Below are 21,641 nucleotides of genomic sequence, written 5' to 3'. Positions count from 1 at the left end.
GCCCATTCCCTTCGGAAGCCGAGGCGAACCGCCCCGCTCCGCGCGGTGGTGAGGACAGGTGGACAGTGCGGCGGGAGGGCGGCCGGTGGCCCCGCTTGGACCCCCGAGACCAGGCCCAGCAGCCCCGCGTTCTGCGCAGTCTCCGCGAGGTGTCGCCTTCGGCCGAAGAAACCACCGCGGCGCCACCCTCGTAGCCCGCAGTTATTTATTTATTTTCAAAGAAGGGGGCGCCGCTCTCCTTTCAATTTAAAACTGGAAACCTCCTGCGGTCTCGTTCCTAAAGGCGCGCGTCCTCTCCCTCCCACTCTGCGCCCTGGGTCCAGCTTCCCTTCGGAGATCACACAGGAGCCACCCCCACTCCCCGGCCCCCCCCCCCCCCCCCCCCCCCGCCCGGTTGGACGTGGGCCTTGCGATCAGCAGCACACACACGCCGTCAACGCGGGGGCTGGGTTAGGAGTCTCTGAACCCCACCCCACCCCACAACCCAACAAACACCCCCGGAGCCCTCCGGAAAATTTTTTTTTAAATGCCGAGCAATTGCCAGGCCCGCAGGGTGGGTGCTGCATTGCGCCGCTCGGCGCGCAGCTGGTCCGCAGAGTGCACCGGGTGCAAGCCCGGGGGTCTAAAAGGGCGGGAGGAGCACGCCCCGGGCTTCCCAGCTTTGCAGCCGCCTCTCTGCAAAGAAGAAAAGCAACTGGCTTTTGGCGCGAAAGCCTTGGCGCCTCCCCTGATTTTTATGGAAATCAAGAGGGCGGGGTAAAGCCGCTTTCCTCTGCCTTTCTCCCTCCCCCTTGTCTGTGCCGCAGCCCCCTTCTCTCCCCGCCCCCCGGGTGTGTCAGATTTTTCAGTTAATAATATCCCCCGAGCTTCAAAGCGCAGCCAGTGACAGTCATCTGTCTGGACGCGCTGGGTGGATGCGGGGGGCTCCTGGGAACAGGGTTGGAGCCGAGCTAGCGCTAGCCAGACTCAAGCGCGCACAGACTGCAGCCACCCGAGGACCCCCCGTCCCTAGCCAGCCGGGGACCCCCGCACAGAATCGCCTCCGGATCCCCGGCAGTCCGCGGGAGGTAAGGAGCGGGGGTTGCAAACCGCCCGGCGCCCCGGGAGCGGTGAGCGCGGCGGGAAGGCAAGCCCTGGACTGGATCGCGGCTGGCGCGCAGGGAGCCCGAATATGCCCGGGGGACTGTTTCTGCTTCCGAAACAAAACCATCTCGGGATTTTTCCCTGAAAAGCCAGTTACAGTCCCGAAGGCTCCCGGACCGGGAGAGACCCGCCCTAATCCTTCTACTGCCCTTGCCAGGGGGTTGTAATGGCTTCATCGAAAAGAAATTCATCCTTCTTTAGAACATCAAGTCTGCATTTGAGCTGACAGGGCGTCGGTGCGTCCCCACCCCGAAGCCGGGTTCTTCTCCAGAGGGTGTCCCCAGAGGAAGAAGAAGGGGGTTAAGCGGGGCGAGGCCGTTGCGGTGGTAATCTGGGTCACGGCTGCTGCAGCTCAGAGGAGACGCGGCTCTCCCGGCCACCCTCCCCGCGCTGGTGCCCCTGAACCATTCCCGGGAACTGGGGTTCAGGCTCTCCCAGGAAGAGGACGGCGTTGGGGGGTTTGGAACAGCGGGGGTGGGGTTAGGGAGGTTCAAAATCAGCTATTGGCAGTACTTCCCCTGCAGCGGGTGAATGCTGGGGGCGTCTGATCAAAATTTGGGGGAGGGGGTTCTGGATTTGGTTGCCTGTTGTTGGTCTCGGTCTAGAGAAAGGATTTTTCCGTTTGCAAAGTTTCCTAAATCCCCCGCTATAGCTTGCACTCCCGAGTTTGCAATTTTACAAAGGGGGAACTGAGGGTACTCAAATCCTATACCCGGTAGCTGGCTTGGAGCCCTGGGCTTCCTATGAGCAGCTGGCCCTACTTGGGTGCAACCGGGGTTGTCGGTGAGCAGGAGGGAGCTCGAATTCTGCAGCCTTGAAGAGCCCCCTCCCCCAGGCAGTGCCTTGTGTGAATGAAATGGCAGTTTCCAAAGTTGCGGAGCCACGCCACCACCCCCCGCATCTGCATGCCCCCTCCCACCCCCTGTTGTAGACAGCTTGTACACAAAAGGAGGGAGGGAGAGAGCGAGAGACACAACTTCCTCCACCTTTGGGAGCACTGGGCGGAGTGGGGGGCTTGGAGGGGAGATTGAGGAACCGGGTGAGAGGGGGTGACCGCTGCCTGTCCCCATCCTCCCCCACCCCCCCCGTCCGGCCCCGCTTGCCAACCCTCTCCTGGTGTGTCTGTCGGTTGCAGTGTCGGAGGTTGGCGCGGGCCCCCGCCCTCCACGCCCCCCACGGGAAGGAAGCACCCCCCGAACTAAAAAGAGCGGAGCGGAAAGAAGCCCTCATTCGGCGGCCAGGAGGCGAGCCGATGCCGAGCTGCACCGCGTCCACCATGCCGGGGATGATCTGCAAGAACCCAGACCTCGAGTTTGACTCGCTGCAGCCCTGCTTCTACCCGGACGAAGATGACTTCTACTTCGGCGGCCCCGACTCGACCCCCCCGGGGGAGGACATCTGGAAGAAGTTTGAGCTGTTACCCACGCCCCCGCTGTCGCCCAGCCGTGCCTTCCCGGAGCACAGCCCGGAGCCCCTGAACTGGGCCACCGAGATGCTGCTGCCCGAGGCCGACCTGTGGGGCAACCCGGCCGAGGAGGACGCGTTCGGCCTGGGGGGCCTGGGCGGCCTCACCCCCAACCCGGTCATCCTCCAGGACTGCATGTGGAGCGGCTTCTCGGCCCGCGAGAAGCTGGAGCGCGCCGTGAGCGAGAAGCTGCAGCACGGCCGGCCGCCCGCCGCGGGGCCCGCAGCCCCCGCCCCGGGCGCGGGCGCCACCAGCCCCGCGGGCCGCGGGCACAGCGCGGTGGCTGCGGGGCCGGGCCGCGCCGGGGCCGCCCTGCCCGCCGAACTCGCCCACCCGGCCGCCGAGTGCGTGGATCCCGCTGTGGTCTTCCCGTTCCCGGTGAACAAGCGCGAGCCCGCGCCGGCGCCCGCCGCCCCGGCCGGTGCCCCCACGGCTGCGGCCGCGGTCGTCTCGGGGGCGAGCGCCGCAGCCTCCGCGGGCGCCCCGGGGGCCGCCCTTCCGCGCGCCGGGGGCCGCCCGGCCGGCAGCGGTGACCACAAGGCCCTCAGCACCTCCGGAGAGGACACCCTGAGCGACTCAGGTAAAGAGCGAGCCAGGGTCCGGCTGCCCCGCCCCGGGGTGCTGGGGCTGGGGTGGCGCCCGGTTTGTTGTTCGTGGGCTTTGGCTTTGGGGGAGAGTATTTTGGAGGTGGCGCTGGTGGCCGAGACGTGTTTTTTCCTGAGCTGATTTCCAGGGTGCGGAGGACAGGGTGGGTGAAAGCTGTGCTCTCCAGCCTCACCTTCCCTGAAGTTCCTTCAGCCCCCTCCGGGAGCCTGACTCCATCCCTGGCCCCCACCCCGTCCCCCATCTCTCTCTGCAGCGCCCTCGGAGGAAGATTAGGAAAAGTTGAGTGGCTAAAGCCGCGTTGGGGTTCGGGGGGCCGCTGGCTGCATTGCCTGAGCAGAAACCTGTTAGCCCAGGGGGGAAAAGGGACTCTGCGGCCCAGGTCAGAGGTGGGGAGACGCCCCGAAAAGGACACGCCTGCGCAAAGTCCTATTTAGGGTGCAGGAAGTGAGGGGGGGGTATCGCACAGATGGCGAGTACCGATTGTATTTTATTTTTTCCAACCTTGGCCCTCTTTTCCCCCTCCCTCGGTGGGTGGTGGGCTATCCGCTCCTGGTCGGTCGCCAGCAGGCGGCGATATGCTATGGTGAGGATATGAGAGGCTGGAGGTGGTGGGGCCGCCCCTCCCTCCCTTCATTCAGCAGCTGGCGGCAAGTACCACAGCGGTTGTGTACATTCTCAAGGGGCCGCCTCTTTACAGTGTGCAGTGAGAACCGCCCAGTTTTGTCTTCTAGCCAGAATTCCAGGACTAATTTCAGTTCCGAGTTGTGTGCTGTAAGCCAATGCCCTTCAAGGTGAGGGCGGGCACTTAGCAGGCCCTCCCGGAATGCACACACCCTGAAGCACTCATTGATGGGTTCTATTGTGTGCCTCCTGCTGAAACTGAAGGGTAGGGTTTAAACCAAGACTTTGCCCTGGAGGTGAAGAACTCTACCCAAATACTGGAGTAGCCCTTGTCCTTGGAGCTGGGAGCCTTGGACCTTGAAAACCAGTGTTTTCAGAATGCAGATGGATAAAAAGCCTAAATTTCCTTCAGGGCTGAGGACGGATTCATCAGAGGCTCCTGGAAGGAAACTTGGTGATAAGCCTCCAGTTTGAGCGGGTCTGTCCCTTTAATGTCTGTGCCTTGACAGCTTTCGGTGAGGAAGCACTTCCTTCCAACAGCTGTCTTCTTGGCAGAAAACCAAAACATTGGCTTAAAGGGACCCAGAGACTGGAACAGCCTCACATTTCGGCTTTAGAACAAATCCCACAATTGTTCAGCTTTCCGGTCCCCTTCAGATCAAGCAGAAGATGTGTTTTGATTTTCATGCTTGCATTTTAAACAATAATTTTCTCTCCGAGCATGGTAGTAAATGAGGAGAGAGGGGGAAATGCACACATGATGTGACACGTTTTTGTGGCCGCCCCCGCTCCCAACGAATTTGGGTTTAGAGCTCTGGTGGATTACGAGTTTGTAGTTAAGGTTTGATGTTTGTTAGATGAAAAACCGCTTACTGTATAGAACTCATGTTCGTGGAAGACAAAGTATTTTTCTTCCTTAGTTAATTAAATTGTTCTTTAAGTCAAACTTCACCACACGTAAGTGGCTACCTGAGGCTCCTAAAACGAGGCGCGTCAGTTCTTAAGTGTGGAGATGGAAGTAGAAATAAATCTATGGGGCAGACGAGCGATGATGGTAAAGGGTTACCATTTACTGAGCCTCTGTTTACATATTATTGGTCCAACTCAACCTATGGTGTTATCCCTTATTTAATAGCTGGGGAAACTGACGCTTAGAAAGTAACTTGCCCAGAGTCATGCAGCTAGTTTGTGATGGAGCCAGGTCTCTAACTCCAAAGCCAAGGTTCTTTCTATTTCTGCTACTTGCTCAAGCTTGAATGGAGGATGAAATGCTGGAAGTATGGGGAGGGAAAAAGTATTGTACAGCTCTGTTCAGAGACCTATGTTGATGGACCCTAGTAACAGCAAACCATGTGCCAGGGCCTGCTCTATGGGACTGTGTGTGTAGGTGATTCATGCGTGCCTCACCATGAGAATAACCCTTATCTTGTTCTCAAAGATGATGAAGATGACGAGGAGGAAGACGAAGAGGAGGAAATTGACGTGGTGACCGTGGAGAAGCGGCGGTCCTCCTCCAACAGCAAGGCTGTCACCACCTTCACCATCACCGTGCGTCCCAAGAGTGCAGCCCTAGGCCCCGGGAGGGCCCCGTCGGGTGAGCTGATCCTCAAGCGCTGCGTCCCCATCCACCAGCAGCACAACTATGCCGCCCCATCGCCCTACGTGGAGGGCGAGGATGCGCCGCCCCAGAAGAAGATAAAGAGTGAAGCATCCCCGCGTCCCCTCAAGAGTGTCGTCCCCCCAAAGGCCAAGAGCTTGAGCCCCCGCAACTCTGACTCGGAGGACAGCGAGCGCCGTCGGAACCACAACATCCTAGAGCGGCAGCGCCGCAATGACCTGCGGTCCAGCTTCCTCACGCTCAGGGACCACGTGCCAGAGCTGGTGAAGAACGAGAAGGCGGCCAAGGTGGTCATCTTGAAAAAGGCCACAGAGTACGTCCACTCCCTCCAGGCCGAGGAGCACCAGCTTTTGCTGGAGAAGGAGAAGCTGCAGGCAAGACAGCAACAGTTGCTAAAGAAAATTGAACACGCTCGGACTTGCTAAACGTGTCTCAGAACTGGACAGTCACTGCCACTTTGCACATTTTGATTTTTTTTTTTTTTTTTAAACAAACCTTGTGTTGACATTAAGAATGTTGGTTTACTTTCAAATCGGTCCCCCGTCGAGTTTGGATGTGGGTGGGGAGCAGGACACGTGGGATTCTACCTGGACCTCGGGAGAGGGCCTGCAGGATGGGATGCTGGGTGGCCCTGGCGGTTTTCCTCTGCGTCACCTGTGAGACGGCGGTCGAAGTCCGTGACCGTTGGGAGCCTTCTGGGGCTGTTGAAGTCACCTTGTTTATTCCAAGTTTCCAGACGACAGAAAGTCATTCCTTCTTTTTAAAATGGTGCTTAAGTTCCAGCTGATGCCACGTGGGGGTTTACCATTGATACCCCTGGGGAACATTTCTGTAAATACCATGGACACACCTGCCTTTTGTATACGTCCTGGGTAATGAGAGGTGGCTTTTGCGGCCAGTATTAGACTGGAAGTTCATACCTAAGTACTGTAATACCTCAATGTTTGAGGAGCATGTTTTGTATACAAATATATTGTTAATCTCTGTTATGTACTGTACTAATTCTTACACTGCCTGTATACTTTAGTATGATGCTGAAACATAACTAAATTTGATACTTATATTTTCGTATGAAAATGAGTTGTGAAAGTTTTGAGTAGATATTACTTTATCACTTTTTGAACTAAGAAACTTTTGTAAAGAAATTTACTATATATATATGCCTTTTTCCTAGCCTGTTTCTTCCTGTTAATGTATTTGTTCATGTTTGGTGCATAGAACTGGGTAAATGCAAAGTTCTGTGTTTAATTTCTTCAAAATGTATATATTTAGTGCTGCATCTTATAGCACTTTGAAATACCTCATGTTTATGAAAATAAATAGCAATTAAATGATGCAACTTTTTTTTTTCCCCTTAATAGCAGTGGTTAAACTCTATCCCTTTAGCAGCAACCATGAAGAGCACATAACCTAGAGAGGGAACTTGGTTTCCACAGACAAGTCACTTTATACCTGTACAGTCCTGGCTGGGGAGGGGCCATTGTCCCCACTTGGAGTGGAGGGAACTGAGCTGAGGAGGGGTACGAGATTTCTCCCAAATGACACAGTGTACAGATGTTACTAGTGATTGTGCGTTCCAGCAACAGCACCCCATAGTTTACACAACACTTTACTGTATGTTGTCCACTTAACCAAACTAAGGTGGGACATCAGACCCTTTAGAATGAGAAGTAAAATTAAGACACTCAGTTCTGCAACTTGGCTGTATTTGGTGTTGGTAACCTTTGTCCCATCAGCTGATGGCTTTGTATTTCAGCATAGTCAAAATTTATTAGGACCTGTGCAAGGTTCTCTGCTAGGCATTGTAGCCAAATAAAGATGGAACTGGTCCCTCCCCTCAAAAAGCTCACAATCTGATTCACAAAAGTAACTCATGGAGTGACAGCTGTGTGGCCCAGATCAAGTGCCCTGTCCCTTCAGGAGAGGCCCTGGGGTGTTAGTGTAGCTCTGTCTGCTTGGCACTCCTGTTATTTTGGTTGCTTGGACTGCTCTGTGGAAGCCAGATTAAACTTTGCAGGTTCTGGAGGACAGCCAGGGCTAACAGGTTGGGGCAGGGGGACCACAGCAGAGTGAGGAGGCAGTTTCAGAGTTTCCCTGATGGGAGACGATACCCTTGTTTGGGAGGCTTCTCAGAAATGAGCGCCTACAAATACATCTCTTAGGTGAAAGGTGGTACTCAAAGCCATTTCTCTAAGGTTTCATTCATCTTAGGTTTTAGCTTTGAACTGAAAAGACCTTTGCTTTGCTCAGAAGAAAACATGTCCAGCGATGAGAAACAGCTTTGCTTGCCTAGGCCAAGTGGATCCCTGTCTGCATTTTACAAAGGCCAGTGGAATTTAGAATTTGAGGTCTTCCTTGTGGTTTACAGCCACATTCCCTGAGCTTTGAGGTTGGTGGTACTGCCATGGACATCACCAATGGTAAGATCATGTTGAAATTTAGGTAAAATTCTCTTTACTCCTTAATTCCCCCCTTGCCCCCATCCCCACACTAAAAAATAATCCTCTTTGTCATTCAAAAAGACTTCCCATCCTCCATTTGCATTTTACAGGCCCCAAATCTCCCTGCAGCCACTGCACCTTGTCCTGTACCCATGAGCCAAAAGAAAATTGAGAGACCTCAAAGTAATTGAGATTCTTAAAACCCAACTCAGTCATCCCAATTCCTTTGCTTGTGACCACCATAAGGAGACTACCTAGGTGTTTTAGATGAGATGGAACTCCAGCCACGGAGGAGGTTAAACTGTTGAGATGAAGGAGGCTCTAAACTGTAATTCCTGCCAGGCTTTATTTTCGCTCTGGCTTCTGGGAAGCTCAGAGCCAGATTCCATGCTCTCATTCCACATACTTGGTGCCCATTCTCTCTTCTAAATGTTTATGGCCTTTTGATTTTCATTGTTAGTTTAATGACCTTTTAAAAAATGTTCTTTATGTTACATTAAAGAGAACTTTTTGCTTTAGGTGGATGAAAAATATGTGTTAAAATATTAAAACCAAAGTAAAATACCTCTTATTTGCTTTTCCTTGTCCAGCTGAGGGAAAGTGTCACCCAGTTTAGCTCTGCAATTATCTATAGAGTAATTGCTGTAGTCACAGAAGAATTGAACCACTCCTTTCAATAACATGAGAGACTTCTGCATTTCAAGTGCAGTGTTATTTTTTACTATTTTATTTTATTTTAATTTCTTTGGCCTCACCGTGCTGCATGCAAGATCTTAGTTCCCTGACCAGAGATGGAACCCATGCCTCCTGCAGTGGAAGTGCTGAGTCTTAACCACTCGACCACCAGGGAAGTCCACAAGAGCAGTTTTGCAACTGAGAAACTGCTCTGTATCAGTTAGATCAATAAACCATAGGACTTGTAGGGAGCGTAGAGATCATCTCATTGAATTACTTCACCGTATAGGATGGGGTCATGGGATCCCATATCAAATTAGTGGCCGAGCCCGGGACAGGAGTTTATTGATGATTGGCCCCGTGTGCTTTCCATGGTATTGGCTTTCCCCACGCTCACACGGGAGTCTGCCTACCTCCTGGCTCACGCATCCACCCACAGCGTGCTTCCATATTCGTCCTTCTAAATAGCCCACCCTGCATAAAAACTTGCAACCGTTCCCCACCACCTATAGGATAAAGTCCAAATCCTTCAGCCCAGCCCATGAGGCTGTTTCTACCCTGGCTCACACCAGCTCCATCGCCCCTGCCCATCTACAGACACCCCTCTTCCCAGCCAAGCCAGACATGTTCTTTCACCTCTGACTTGTCCCGCTCTTTTCCTTCCTCCTGGGTTACCCAGTTTCTGTTTATTGAAATCCTTTTCAACCTGAAATGACAAACCCAATGTTATCTCCTTCAAGCCTTTCTCACGCCCCCAGGGGTGCCTTTCCAGCTCCTAATCCCACATCTCCTCTGGAGAGAGAAGAGCTGTTCTCATCACCCTCCTGGACCCCCTTGACCGTGGGGTCCCCTAAAGCAGGTACAGCATGCCATTCACCTCTGATTCTTCAGCCCTGGCCTGGTGGCTGACAGATGACAGGGTCTTGGCCGAGGCCGGCAGAAAGGCTGGCGGCTGCGTAGGCAGCAGAGGAAGGAACGCAGGCGCCTCCTGCCAACCGGCTTCCCGAGCCCTCAGGCTAATCCAGCTGGGGAAACACACTCGTTGGGCATCAGTGAGCATTGGGAACTGACTGCTGGAGGTGAAGATAAAACACACAAGGAGGCCTGTCTTCAGGGAGCCCAGAGTCTGAAAGGGAGTTAAGTTTCCAGGGGGGCTATGTTGCAGGAGGGGAGACTGGAGGGAGGAGGGAGGGGGCAGGGGGATGGTTGAGCCAAAGCCTGTCAGGGGTCCCTTGGCTGAATCCAGCTCTTCCAGTTTCCTGGTTTGGAGCTCGCTGTTAGGAGGAAGCGGGTTTGCTGGTCCATCACAGGCCTAAGGAGGCTTGTACACTTGTCTGAGGCCACAGGTCACCTGCACTGTCGTGACAATGGTTATAATCCTCTCACCTCTGTGTAGCACTGGGGACATCACCCAGGTTTTTACACCCGAGTCGCACAATGCTCTGGGAGATCTGGCCAGTTCATCCTATACCCATCTTGGGAACTGGGTCTCCTGGGTTTGACTTTCATTCATCGCCACGATGGCTATCTTTTGAAAATCCTAATTTGGGTTACTTTTAGAACCATAGGTTGTTAGATTTGGAAGCGGTTTAGAAGCCATTGAGCTTGGTGTCCCATTTCAGAGGTAGAACACCAGAGAGGAAAGGAACAGCGGACAGTCTGCTCACTTTTCTTCCTACCTTCCTTTTCCTCCCTCCCTCCCTTTCTCCTCCTTTCCTTCCTCTCCTCTCTCTCTCTCATAACAAACGTTTACTTCATATCAACCATGTGTTAAGCTCAGTTCCAGGTGCTTGGGAGACATCAGTGAACAAAAGAGATGAAACCCCCAAATCTGTGCTTTAGGGAGTTTATAGTCTAGGAGAGAGTGACAACAATAAAAGAAACATCCTAAGCAACTAATTAAATAGCACTTAATAAGGTGGTGAATGCTATGACAGATAAGTAGAACAGGATGGAGGAATTCAGGGATACCACTGCAGGAGGGAGGTGGGTTGCAGTTTTGAGTAGAATGATCTGGAAGTTTCCCTGGAGCTGAGGGGTGGCCAGTGGAGAGTGCCCTGGGCTGTGTTGTGGCCTCAGTCTTCCTAGTTTAAGGCTCTTCCTCCTTCAACTACCTCTGGACAGTGGCAAAGCTCCCCCACCAACTTGTTATTCACTCTCTCAAAGGGAAGCAAGAGGATGTCATAGGTAAGAGTGTGGATCTACAGTTAGACCACCTGGTTTGAATCTGACCCCCACACTCACAAGCTCTAGGTTGTGCAGTTTCCCCACTGGTACCTCAGTGGGGGTTTCTGTGAGATTTCAGAAATTAACTAACACACAGCACATGGAATAGTGCCTGGCCCATGACGGATACAATGTAAGTCTGGTAAATAATCTGATTTCTTGTTGACAGAATCCTTCCTCTCTCCATTTCCCTAGGATGTTACTAGGGCAAAGAATCTTTCAAAAACTTTACTGGTAGAGCAAATTCACAAGCCTGTGCTTAACAAGAACTTTGCAGACTTTTGTTCCTCAAAAGAGGCCTTACAAAACCTGAAAACGGGTACCTTGGAAACAAATGAATGTGAGCTTTGAAGCCTATTTTAAGATGAAGCCTAGGAATTTGAGTGTGGCAGGACATCGACGCCTTCTACAATGCTTTATTAGTTTTCCTTACTTGTAAAGGAAATCTCTTCATAGGCCACTGACCAGGGTTACCTGATCTCTTTTGATATTGGCGTATCATGCTACAAGACATTCATCCTGAAACCTTTGACCAGGAGAAGTAACAGAGCCTTTTTATGGTTGAAGCAGACAAACCTATGGTACAATGCAGATTGGGAAAACACACGCAGCACGTACTCCTGGGATAAATCCAGATGAGTTGCTGGGAGATGTGATCTAAAGGGGCAAGGCAGAATCGACTTTCTTATGCCTTTCAGCAGCCCCGAGAATTTCAGCATGCTTTTGGGAGGTGCAGTGCAGGAGATAAGTCTGTTTCTTCACAAATCTTAATCTTGTTACCGGCTGAATTTTATGTTTTAGGCTACCGTCCACCATTTTCCTGAATGAAACCATAAAAGCAGTCCCTCCACACCACAAAATGATGTTCCCAGTTGCCCGGGAGGCAGGTCTGGGAAATAAAAATACTTGTTTGGGGCTTGGATCTTAGCTCAGTAACTCGCTCTTTGCAGCCTTGGCACAGGAGGTAAGTGCCTCGCGCTCAACTGACTCGTCTGGAAGTGGAATGGATTGGAGCTGGTGATCTCCAAGGCCCCCTTTCACTTCTAAGGATCGAGAGTCATTGATCTTTGGGGATAGCTGGAGGCTTGAATCGCTACAAATATCTGCAGTGCTTGGGAACATGCTCCAGTCTCCATGAAGCTCTGGGTGCGATGCCCATATAGACTCTGACATTCACTAAATCTGTGGCTGAGGGCAAGTCACCTTCCTCTGAATCTCACTTTCTTCAGCTCTCAAACAGCAATAGTAATCACCACCCCCCAAGCTTCATATAGGGATCGAATATCATAAAGTATACGAGGGATGGGACATCACTGTAGAAGTTGGGGCATCTTCTATGAGCTCTTACTGCCACAGTCAGCTCTTGCTCGGCATGAGCCTCTTATGTCACTGTTTGCTTTCTGATTCATCTCTAAGCAGGTTTCTCCCAGGTAGGAAACACTTTTAAAGTCAATGGGCACATATCTGATTGCTCCACGGGACCTAGAACAGGTAGCTGCCCCATAATGTTAAATAATTATTACCATTGAAAAGACTTGACTCATTGTTCAAAACCAGCTAGAGGTTCTCAATTTGTGCAACTGGATACACAGGTTTGTCTCATCTGGAACTAGAGAAAACAATGATAAGTCCCATTCTTAATTGGATTACTCAAATGAAAACAGAATATGATAACAAATAACTAACACCTTAAGTTTTTGCATGGGTTGATGTAGCCACTTTTCTCTGGCATAAAGCCAAGAAGAACAGGGAATTTATAGTGAGACTAGAGATTTGAAGATGCTCGACCTATAGTTAAGAGGCATTTTCATTGGTGAAGAGGGCAGGGTTGAGAACAGAGTTTACTATTGTAAGTGGTCTGTTTGCATTTGGGTGTGAAAGTAAATCTTTCCCATCCTAAGTTGGTCCTGTTTCTGAATTCCCTGAACTAATATTTTTAGCCTTTGTTGAGGGAAAAGCTTCTTTCTAGCAGAAACCCTGTTCCCCAAACATGTCATTAAAATAATGAAGTTGGAGGTTTTCTTGGATGCCTGTAACTGTAAACTTCCGGGATGGCTGGGAATGCATTTCATTTGACACTTCTGGGAGGTGGCTTCTCCTGGAGTGTTACCTCCTTTGGAAATTCCTCTGGGTAATATAAGTGTGCGTGTCATCTTGTCACTGCAGTCTGAGCCTCCATTACCTTTGGCTGGTTGTGGGGAGGCTGCCGTGTTGCGCACAGCTGCGGGTTCTGCTGGCTGGGCAGCCCCAGGAGGACTTTTTCTTGCCCGCTGAGACAAACCACAACAGGAACATGCTGCAGCAAAGAAATAGCCTTTAGCTCAAGTGCACATTAAGCCCCAGCTTCATGGGAGGCATGGATGCTGAGGGCGGGGTAATGAGGGTAGAAACCGCCATGAAATGCTTACCGTGAGGCTCACTGCCATTCGAGTGCTCTCTCCACAGTGTTTTCATTCCAGGTGCAGAAGTCCTGTTGCAGGGATATGGTTTCTTTCTCTCCTCTTTACCCAGGGTGACTGGTTCATCCCAGTTGGCCCGGCACGGTCTCAGTTTTGAAACTGAAAGTCCTGTATCCCGGTGAATACTTAGTTTCTGGGCACATCGAGGTGGAGGGTCCCCCATGCTTCCTTCCCGTTAGTGCTTGCTTTTTCTCACCGCAGGGTGACCAGCTGGACAAGGCTACCTGTGTAAGCCTGGAGGCCAAGGCTGGGACCCACACAGCACACACCTCCCAAGTCTCAACCAGCCCTGCACAGTTCAAGGGCCTGGCGACCAAGGGGGGACTGGAAAGAACATCATCTTGGTGTCAGAGCACCTGGATTTGAGCTCTGGAACCACTGCTAAGTGACTTGAAATGAGTCATCCTAAGGCCGTACCATGAAGAGAAATCTGTTTTCCTTTTGGGATGCCATTGACCGTGAATGTAGAGGTGGCAGGTTCTACACAAAGACTGGCCTGCCCACTCTACTTCTCTCAGGCTTTGGGGCTCCTTCTAGATAATGGTAATAATAACAGTACTTTGGAGGCATGACCGTGAAGCTGGCTTCCATCTTCTAGTCTGGACTTCTTGAGTCTCCTTCATTCCTCAGGTCTTTTCCAAGGATCCAAAAGGAGCAACTTTTAAGTTACCAAATAATCCCAAGCTGTGAGGGACTGGCCTTCCTGAAGCTGTCTGGGGATGGGCTGGTCCCAGAGACAGCAGGGGACATGGCGTAAAATCCTCCCTGGGATTCTGTGAGGAGGCAGGCTCTGTTTTATCAGAGAAGCTGCAAGTTCAGGCATCTAGAACTGGACTTGGACCTTCATTCCCTGAGATGAAAACACTGTGATGATATTGTCATTAGGTCATCTGTGAGACTGACAACTTCTGGTGGTGGAGTTTCCCTTTTATTGGCATTTGTGAAACCATTTTAGCCAAATCTGTTGGGGGTAGAGGCATGACATCCCTCAGGATTCGAAGGTGGGCTCTTTCACAAAAGAAACAAGGGGGCAAGTCAAGTAGATCTTTTAGGGACCTTTAAAAGAGGTGTTTACATATATTTAGCTTTTGGGGGTCACCCCCAGTTAACTCCCAGGGAGCAACAGTTTCCATATTCTGAAAATCCTTATTCAAGGGGCACAAGTGCCTGGCTGAAGATCCTCCCCTGTCCCAGGCCCCCTGAAGGGGAGAGGGTCTGTCATGTTAATGACATGTGCATATTATTAAGAGAAGGGACAAAGGGCCTGGAGCTTGGGAATGAGAGTTGATCTGGGGACTCTTCAATATGCAGATGGTACCCTTATTATAAATCCCATGCGGGGAGGGCCCTGGAGAGTCAACCCTTAAAGCTGTCCGAATGGAGAGTGGCTGCAGTTTGGGGGTGCGCTCTCCACAGATCTGGACCTCCGAGCTCACTCTGCTCTTCACCTCTCCCCTACCCCCCAAAAATGGTACTGCGCTGCGTGATCACAGAATGCACTCTGAAGTCGAAATGCCATTTTGTTTTGATTTCTTAGAATTATGGAATCATGGAATGCCAGGCTCCCCAAAGTCTCCTAAGCCATGTAACACTTGCCCTTCCCATTCTAGGGATCAACAGCAAAATGTAAAACTCAATGCCATTCCATTCAGCCCTTCCAGAGATGTGCGGAGCGTGTGCAGATGAACGAGATGGAGGGCGGGTGGGGTGAAGAGTCACGACTGCAGAGGACCCCGACCAGCACCTAGGAAGGAAGGTGAGATGTGAACACAGATAATTTTCAGAGAAGGGTTGTGGGAGGTACAGGAGAGTCTGCCCATAAAGGAGATCATATGCAAGGTGGCCTCCTGGGTGATTGGCCTGGTGGGGAAAGACAGGAGGAGCATTGCAGATTGAGGGGCAACCTGAATGGAGCTGCATAGAGGTACATACGGAGTCTGTTTAGGGCACAAGCACATTCTGGGGCAGCAGGTGAGATGGATGGGTTGGGTCTAAGGACCACCTCTAGGCAATGGTGAACTCACCATGGGGTCTGAGGAGAGGGACATGATTGGGTCCTGTGCGACCTTGAGTTTGCTATCATAGGACCATATTTAACCCATACAAAGTTGTTCCGGATGCTGCTCGTCAGCCTCAGTAACTAGTAACCGTCAGGCCTGCTTCCCATGGGGGCCTCCCCAGCACTCCTGGACTTGGTGGGGGGAGCCCAGACTTGGGCCTTTGAGGGCCTGGGTCTTGACTCAGCGAGCCCACCACTTAGCGTTTCTTCCACCTCAAGGCTTGTTGATTCTGTGTTTTCTCTCTTCCCTCTGCTCATTTCCTCACATCCAAAGCCCAGGGACCTGCTTAAAGGTATCTCCTTCACGACACCTTCACACTCTCCTCTGCAGAGAGTTTTCTTCCCTGCCTCTAACCTCACTCAGTGCCTTTCCCATATTCTTTTGGCTTTGTCCCTCCCTACCATGGTCACTATGAAAAAAATTAGACAATAAAGTATAAAAAAAAGAAAATATCACTGGTAACCCATCTTTCAGAGAGAACCACTATTAAAATGCTGGTGTACCTCTTTCTAGATTTTTCCATATATGCATAAATACATATTAATATGCCTGTATATTTGTATCTTTGTCAGATCACAAATTACTTTTTATTATGTATTATAAGTCATTGTATTCGTGTCTTATCTCTCTAACTAGGAGTAAGGGGCTCCCTTGTCTTTGCTCTGTATTTTCTAGAATGGGTTTTGTACAGAGAAGGCAAGCAGCAAGTGATGAATGAATGATTGAATGGGTTTCTGTATACTGTATCTCTCTGTAAAATGAGGATTTTGGATTGTGTTATGTTTGAGGTCTTTCTTAGTTCCCATACGCTGTAGCCTTCTGGTCACTTACATTTCTGCTGTGGGTAGAAGAATCTTCCTAAAAATCTGGTGACTGGGTATGTTTTTTTTTAGCACTAACATTGGTATGTCCCCAGACTAAAAGGAGATAAAACAATGATTTCATGCACTCACACTGTGTCCATACAAAGCCTAAGAACCACCTGATTTGGTGGGAACCGTTGTGTTTTTTTGTGTCACTCAAGATGGGCCAATCTTGGGATATCAGCTGACACTTAGGTTCTGAGAAAAACAAACTGTTTTGATTCTGTGGATTCCTCATTTCTTCTGATCTGCAGAATGAATTAGAGAAAGGCTTCCTCTCTTCTCCAGGCAGATGAAGCCCACCAGTATTCACAGCTTGGTGAACAGAATGCAGTTAGATATCAGCTCCCTCTTCCCCAGGCCCCAGGAGGGCACCTCTTGGGCAGGATACAACCTGAACAATTGTAGTGGCAGCCCTAGTGCAGAGTACCTCAAAGAACTGAAGATGCCAGTTAAATGTTTGATATCTTTGTTCAAGATTCTTCTTCAAACAAATAAGAATAGGCTATAAAGAGCAGAAAGCATAGCGTCTGTGAACTCACATAATAATACAATTCTATGAGAAGGTGCAGACACTCCCAGTCTCTGTGCATTTCCTCCTGCTAATCCTTCTATCTGGAAGCTACCCTGTCCCCTCTTTCCCATTACTACCCATTTTTCATGGCCCAGTTCATGGTCATCTTTTCCACAAAGCCTTCTGTGACCCATCTTGTTGGAATTCATTGAAAGCTCTCGTGTGCTCCCTGAGTACTATTCTACCCTCTTGTGCTGCACGTCTCATGTTTCACTTTGGGTGTTTGGTGATTTGTTTACATACTCGCCAGGCCTCCTAAGCCTCAAGTTCATCATCATTAAAACAAAAACAAAAACAAAAACAAAACAAAAAAAAACCAGAGATGATAGACTAGATCTTCCAGGTTCCTCAATAGGTAGTATGAATATTACAATGACAACATGTATCTTTTACTACCTGCGAAACTTCTGGAGAACAGTCACAGTCTTTTGCAATCTCTGGATTCACTAAATCCACGTGGTGCCGAGATTTTCTTTCTTTTAAAAAAATTTTTTTTTCTTTTTTGGCCGAGCCACATGGCTTGAGGGATGTTAGCTCCCCAACCAGCGTTGGAACCTGAGCTCTCAACAGTGAAAAATGCAGAGTCTTAACTACTGGACCTCCAGGAAATTCCCAATGCCAAAGATTTTTAAAGACTTCCCAAATGTTTCATATCCAGCAAGGGATGGGAACCCGTGTAAGATAACAGAGCCCAGGCTTCATGAGCAGGAACCACCAGCCTGTTCACTAGAGCAGAGCTGGGGACATGAAGGGGGGCGTTGCTTGTAGTGCAGCCCAGAGCCACAAGGTTGAACCCATTAGAGAATCCAGGGACTGTATAGTAGCTCACAGTGGCTTTGAAATGTATAGTATCACGGTGGTGACTGCTAAGGGCAGAGTATGGGAGCCCTCTCTTTCCATTTCACATCTAGAAACACACAGACTGAAAGTGAGGAGATGGAAAAAGATATTCCATGCAAATGGAAATCAAAAGAAAGCTGGAGTAGGGGAATTCCCTGGTGGTCCAGTGGTTGGGACTCGGTGCTTTCACTGTGGGGCACAGGTTCAATCACTGGTCGGGGAACTAAGATCCTGCAAGCCTCTGGTTGGGCCAAAAAAATAATGAAAAAGCTGCAGTGGCAAAACTCGTATCAGACAAAATAGACTTTAAAGAGTTACAAGGGACAAAGAAGAATATTACATAATAATCAAAGAACCAATCCAAGAAGAAGATAGAATTGTAAATACATATGCACCTGACATGGGGGCACCTAGATGTATGAAGCAAATGCTAACAGACATAAAAGGAGAAATTGATAGAGACCTGGGCCACACCCTCAGGAAAATGAATTGCTTCTTCCTGTCTTCTCGAATATGTTGCAGTGCCGTCCGGGCAAAGGAGGCCACCCTAGCATTTGGGGGCTCAACCAAGAGCACAAGTGGGGTCCCCCACCTTAGCTTGTCCTTTTTTCCTCCCATCACCAGCTTCTTCCTCCATCTAGTAGGCGTGTCCCCTTGGCCTCTGTGAGGAGGAGCATGACTGGGGAAGGGCTAAGTACCTGTATCTAAAGGGGGAACCAGGTGGAGGTGGTTCTGGCCATTTACACAGGAAGTTTTAATCAGCCCTCTGGCCTCCCACATGGAGCCCACAGACAGCTGGCGCTTCCCTTGCACTGCTGGTCATCTGGTCCAAGGCCAAGTGCTCCAGGGAGATGCCATTGCCTCTCTGTGGAGCCCCTTCTTCATCTTCCTTGCCCCCCGACCCCTGCTTGTCATGGCCTTTTCCCTGCACTGTGCTCCCTCAGGTCCCCGTCAAGAATGTCTGTTATCACACAGCTTTATCCTTCTGTTCACACTGTTTTTTCCCAATGGACTGTGAGCTTCTTGAACTCAGGAAACATGTCATAGTGACGGTTATTTGCTGGACTGAAACGAAATCTTGTCCCTTCCAAGTTTTACCCAGGTTCCCTCTGCCGTGTGGCTCTGGGTTCATAGCCTTTACACCTATAATCAGAGGATGCGGCCGTGACCCTGTCCCCTCCACCTGCATGCCAGTCTAATGTCGTGGGTTGAGAGAACACAGGCTCTTGAGTGAGAACAGCTGGCTGTGTATTCCAGCGTCCCCTCTTAGAGCTGAGCCTAGCTGTCATCTCAGTTTCCACACTGGGAGAATAGAATAAATAGTATCTAGCGTTTTGGTTTGTTGTGAGAAGTAAATGAGTTAATACAATGACAAGGCCCATAGGAAATATTTAATGAACGTGAGGGATGATTTTTATAATAATAAAAACAATCTAGTCAGCTTAGGTAAGAAACCCCAGGTTACCCCTGAACAGGCACTGCCAGCCCTCCTGCATCCGCTCCTGGCCCTGGTCCTCAGCTGGTCCAGGTCTGCCCGCCATCTTGGCAGAGTGTGACAAGCAGCCCAGGGAGAACTGAGATTGGAGCCTCTGGGGCGTGTGTGTGTGTGTGTGTGTGTGTGTTGGGGGCGGGGGCGGGGGGGAGGATGTGTGTGGCTCACTCGTCCTCTCCTTTGAACTGTGGGGGTATTTGAGCTCTCAGGAGTCATGACCTCATATGTAACAGGCAGTGATCATTCTAACCTCACAAGTTGTGAGGAGAATTAAATGAAATTGAGGACCTCGGGGTGATCCAAACCGTAAAGCACTACCTGAATAGAAGGGGTTATTGTTACCCAGTAGCTCACTCCATTTGCCTAATCAACCCTGAGATGGGTGGAGGTGATTCCCATTTTACATGTGGAGAAACTGAGGTCAAGCCCAGTAAAGGCGCTGGCAGAGCTGGGGAGAGCACGCAGGTCTCCAGCCCCTCTGGCTCCTCCGGTGTTTCAGGGGACGCCTGGCCTTTGTGCACCAGGAGCCTGGTTTGTTAGAAGCAGCCCGAGGTGCTTGCTCTCTGGGGAGCCTTGAGTGCACCCCTGCCCAGGGCCTCGGAGGCGGTGGGGTTGGGCCGTCCTGGTCCTGGGAGCTGCGGGCAGGTCCATCTGGCCTGCGGAGCTGGGGCAGTGGGGCTGGGCCGGTGTCTCTCTCTGCCTCGCCGTGGGGGCCAGGCCCTAATCACTTTCTTTAGAGGCCTTTGTGCAACCCATTCTTTCATTCCGGGCCGACACAATGCAGGGGTGAGCTGAGGTCAGATTTTCAACCTTCAGCTCTGGATTTCCTGTCTTTTGTGGGGTGGCGGACAGATTCTGCCACCCGGCTTCCTGTCATCTCAGCACTGGGGGCTCTGGCTCCCTGGCGCCAACGTGCCCTAGGAGACTGGGAAATACTCCTGGGAGGTGGAGAGGGAGGATCTGGCCCCCGGGTCCCAGTCATGCAGACACAGGCCCTGGCTGCTGCGTTCTCTAGGTCTTTGGAAATGGCCTCTTGTGGGATTCGAATCCTGAGAGCATCCTCAAGGCCGTTTGAAGTATGTAGGTCAAAAATAAACAAACAAACAAAAATACTCCATTCCCATGAAACAGCACTTAATGGGTCCCAAACTCCGTTACCTTTTTCTCAGCCCAGATTAGGCAGCAGGAGAGAGTGAGGAATAGGCCCCAAGCAGCACAAAGGAGTTAAGGGATGGATTCTTTCTGAGACATCACTGTGCTTCAGGGGAAAAACTGGGGTTTGGAGAGGAGGTGGGTGGAGAGAAGTATAACCGTTTCCTAGGTCTGCCACAACAAAGTACCACAGGCTGGGTGGCTGAAAGCAACAGAAACTTATTTCTCACACTTCTGGAGATCGGAAGCCTGAAATCAAGGTGTTGGCATGGCCGCGCTCTCTCAAAGGCTCTCTGGGAGGTTTGTCCCAGGCCTCTCTCCCAGCCTCTGCTGACAGCTGGCTATCCTTAGTGGTCCTTGGCCTGTAGGTGCGACCCTGGCCTCATCTTTTACTGGGTGTTCTCTCTGAATCTCTGCGTCTCCACATGGCCATCTCCCTTCTGTGTCTGTGTCCAAATTTCCCTCTTTTTTTTTTTTTTTAAGCCGCACCATGCAGGATGTGGGATCTTAGTTCCCCGCCCACGGATCGAACCTGTGCCCCCTGAAGTGGAAGTGCTAGTCCTAACGACTGGACCCCCAGGAGATCCCCAGTTTCCCTCTTCTTATAAGGACACCAGTCATATCAGATTAGGGATCCACTCTACTTTAGTTTGGCCTCATCTTAATTAATCACCTCTGCAATAATCCTGTTTCCAAATAACGTCACGTTCTGAAGTAACAGTTGTTCAACATACCTGAGGTAACGGAGTTCAACACACCTTTTTGGGGAGCACACGTCAACCCCATAACAGGTGGGCTCTGGTCAGACGCGTTTTATTTGCTCTGTGCTAGGCTCCGTGCTTGCTCTGGGGCTGGAGAGATGCACACGACTGTCTTTGCCCTCAGGGAGCTTACAGCCTCGTGGGGAGAGGCAAAGCGGAATAGCTGTTACAATACAGCACTGCTGGTGGGAATGTACACTGGTGCAGCCACTATGCAAAACAGTATGGAGGTTTCTTAAAAAAACTAAAAATAAAACTACCATATGACCCAGCAATTCCACTTCTGCGTATATATTTGAGAAAAACAAAGACGCTAATTCGAAAAGACTCATGCACCCCAATGTTCACAGCAACACTATTTACAATTGCCAAGGTATGGGAGCAAGCTAAGTGTCCATCAACCAATGAATGGATAAAGAAGATGTGGTACGTATGTAAACAGAATACCACTCCGCCATAAAAGAGAATGGCATTTTCCCATTTGCAACAACACTGAATGGACTTGGGGGGCGTTATGTTAAGTGAAATAAGACAGAGAAATACAAGCACAGTATGATATCACTTATACATGGAATCTGAAAAATACAACAAAGTAGTGAGTATAGCAAAAAAGAAGCAGACTCACAGATATGGAGTACAAACTAG

The 21,641-nt window shown here is 50.5% G+C and overlaps 1 protein-coding gene across 2 annotated transcripts; it reads left to right on the top strand.

Moving 5' to 3' along the window:
- Positions 1 to 894: 894 nt before the first annotated feature.
- Positions 895 to 6,690, top strand: MYCN (MYCN proto-oncogene, bHLH transcription factor). 2 transcript variants are annotated; one of them, XM_057742481.1, is made up of 3 exons: positions 895 to 1,067; positions 2,279 to 3,188; positions 5,274 to 6,690. In XM_057742481.1, exons 1-3 carry the CDS (start codon positions 915 to 917, stop codon positions 5,876 to 5,878), a joined length of 1,668 nt encoding a protein of 555 aa, XP_057598464.1. In that variant the 5' UTR covers positions 895 to 914; the 3' UTR covers positions 5,879 to 6,690. The 2 variants fall into 2 exon arrangements, with proteins under 2 accessions (XP_057598464.1, XP_057598466.1); XM_057742483.1 differs by lacking the exon at positions 895 to 1,067 and adding an exon at positions 1,254 to 1,379.
- Positions 6,691 to 21,641: the final 14,951 nt, after the last annotated feature.

Source organism: Hippopotamus amphibius, chromosome 7 (genome assembly GCF_030028045.1).
Source record: "Hippopotamus amphibius kiboko isolate mHipAmp2 chromosome 7, mHipAmp2.hap2, whole genome shotgun sequence".
Classification (NCBI taxonomy): Eukaryota; Metazoa; Chordata; class Mammalia; order Artiodactyla; family Hippopotamidae; genus Hippopotamus; species Hippopotamus amphibius.
The sequence above is the reverse complement of the archived record's forward strand: the minus strand, read 5'-3'. Positions and strand labels throughout refer to the sequence as shown.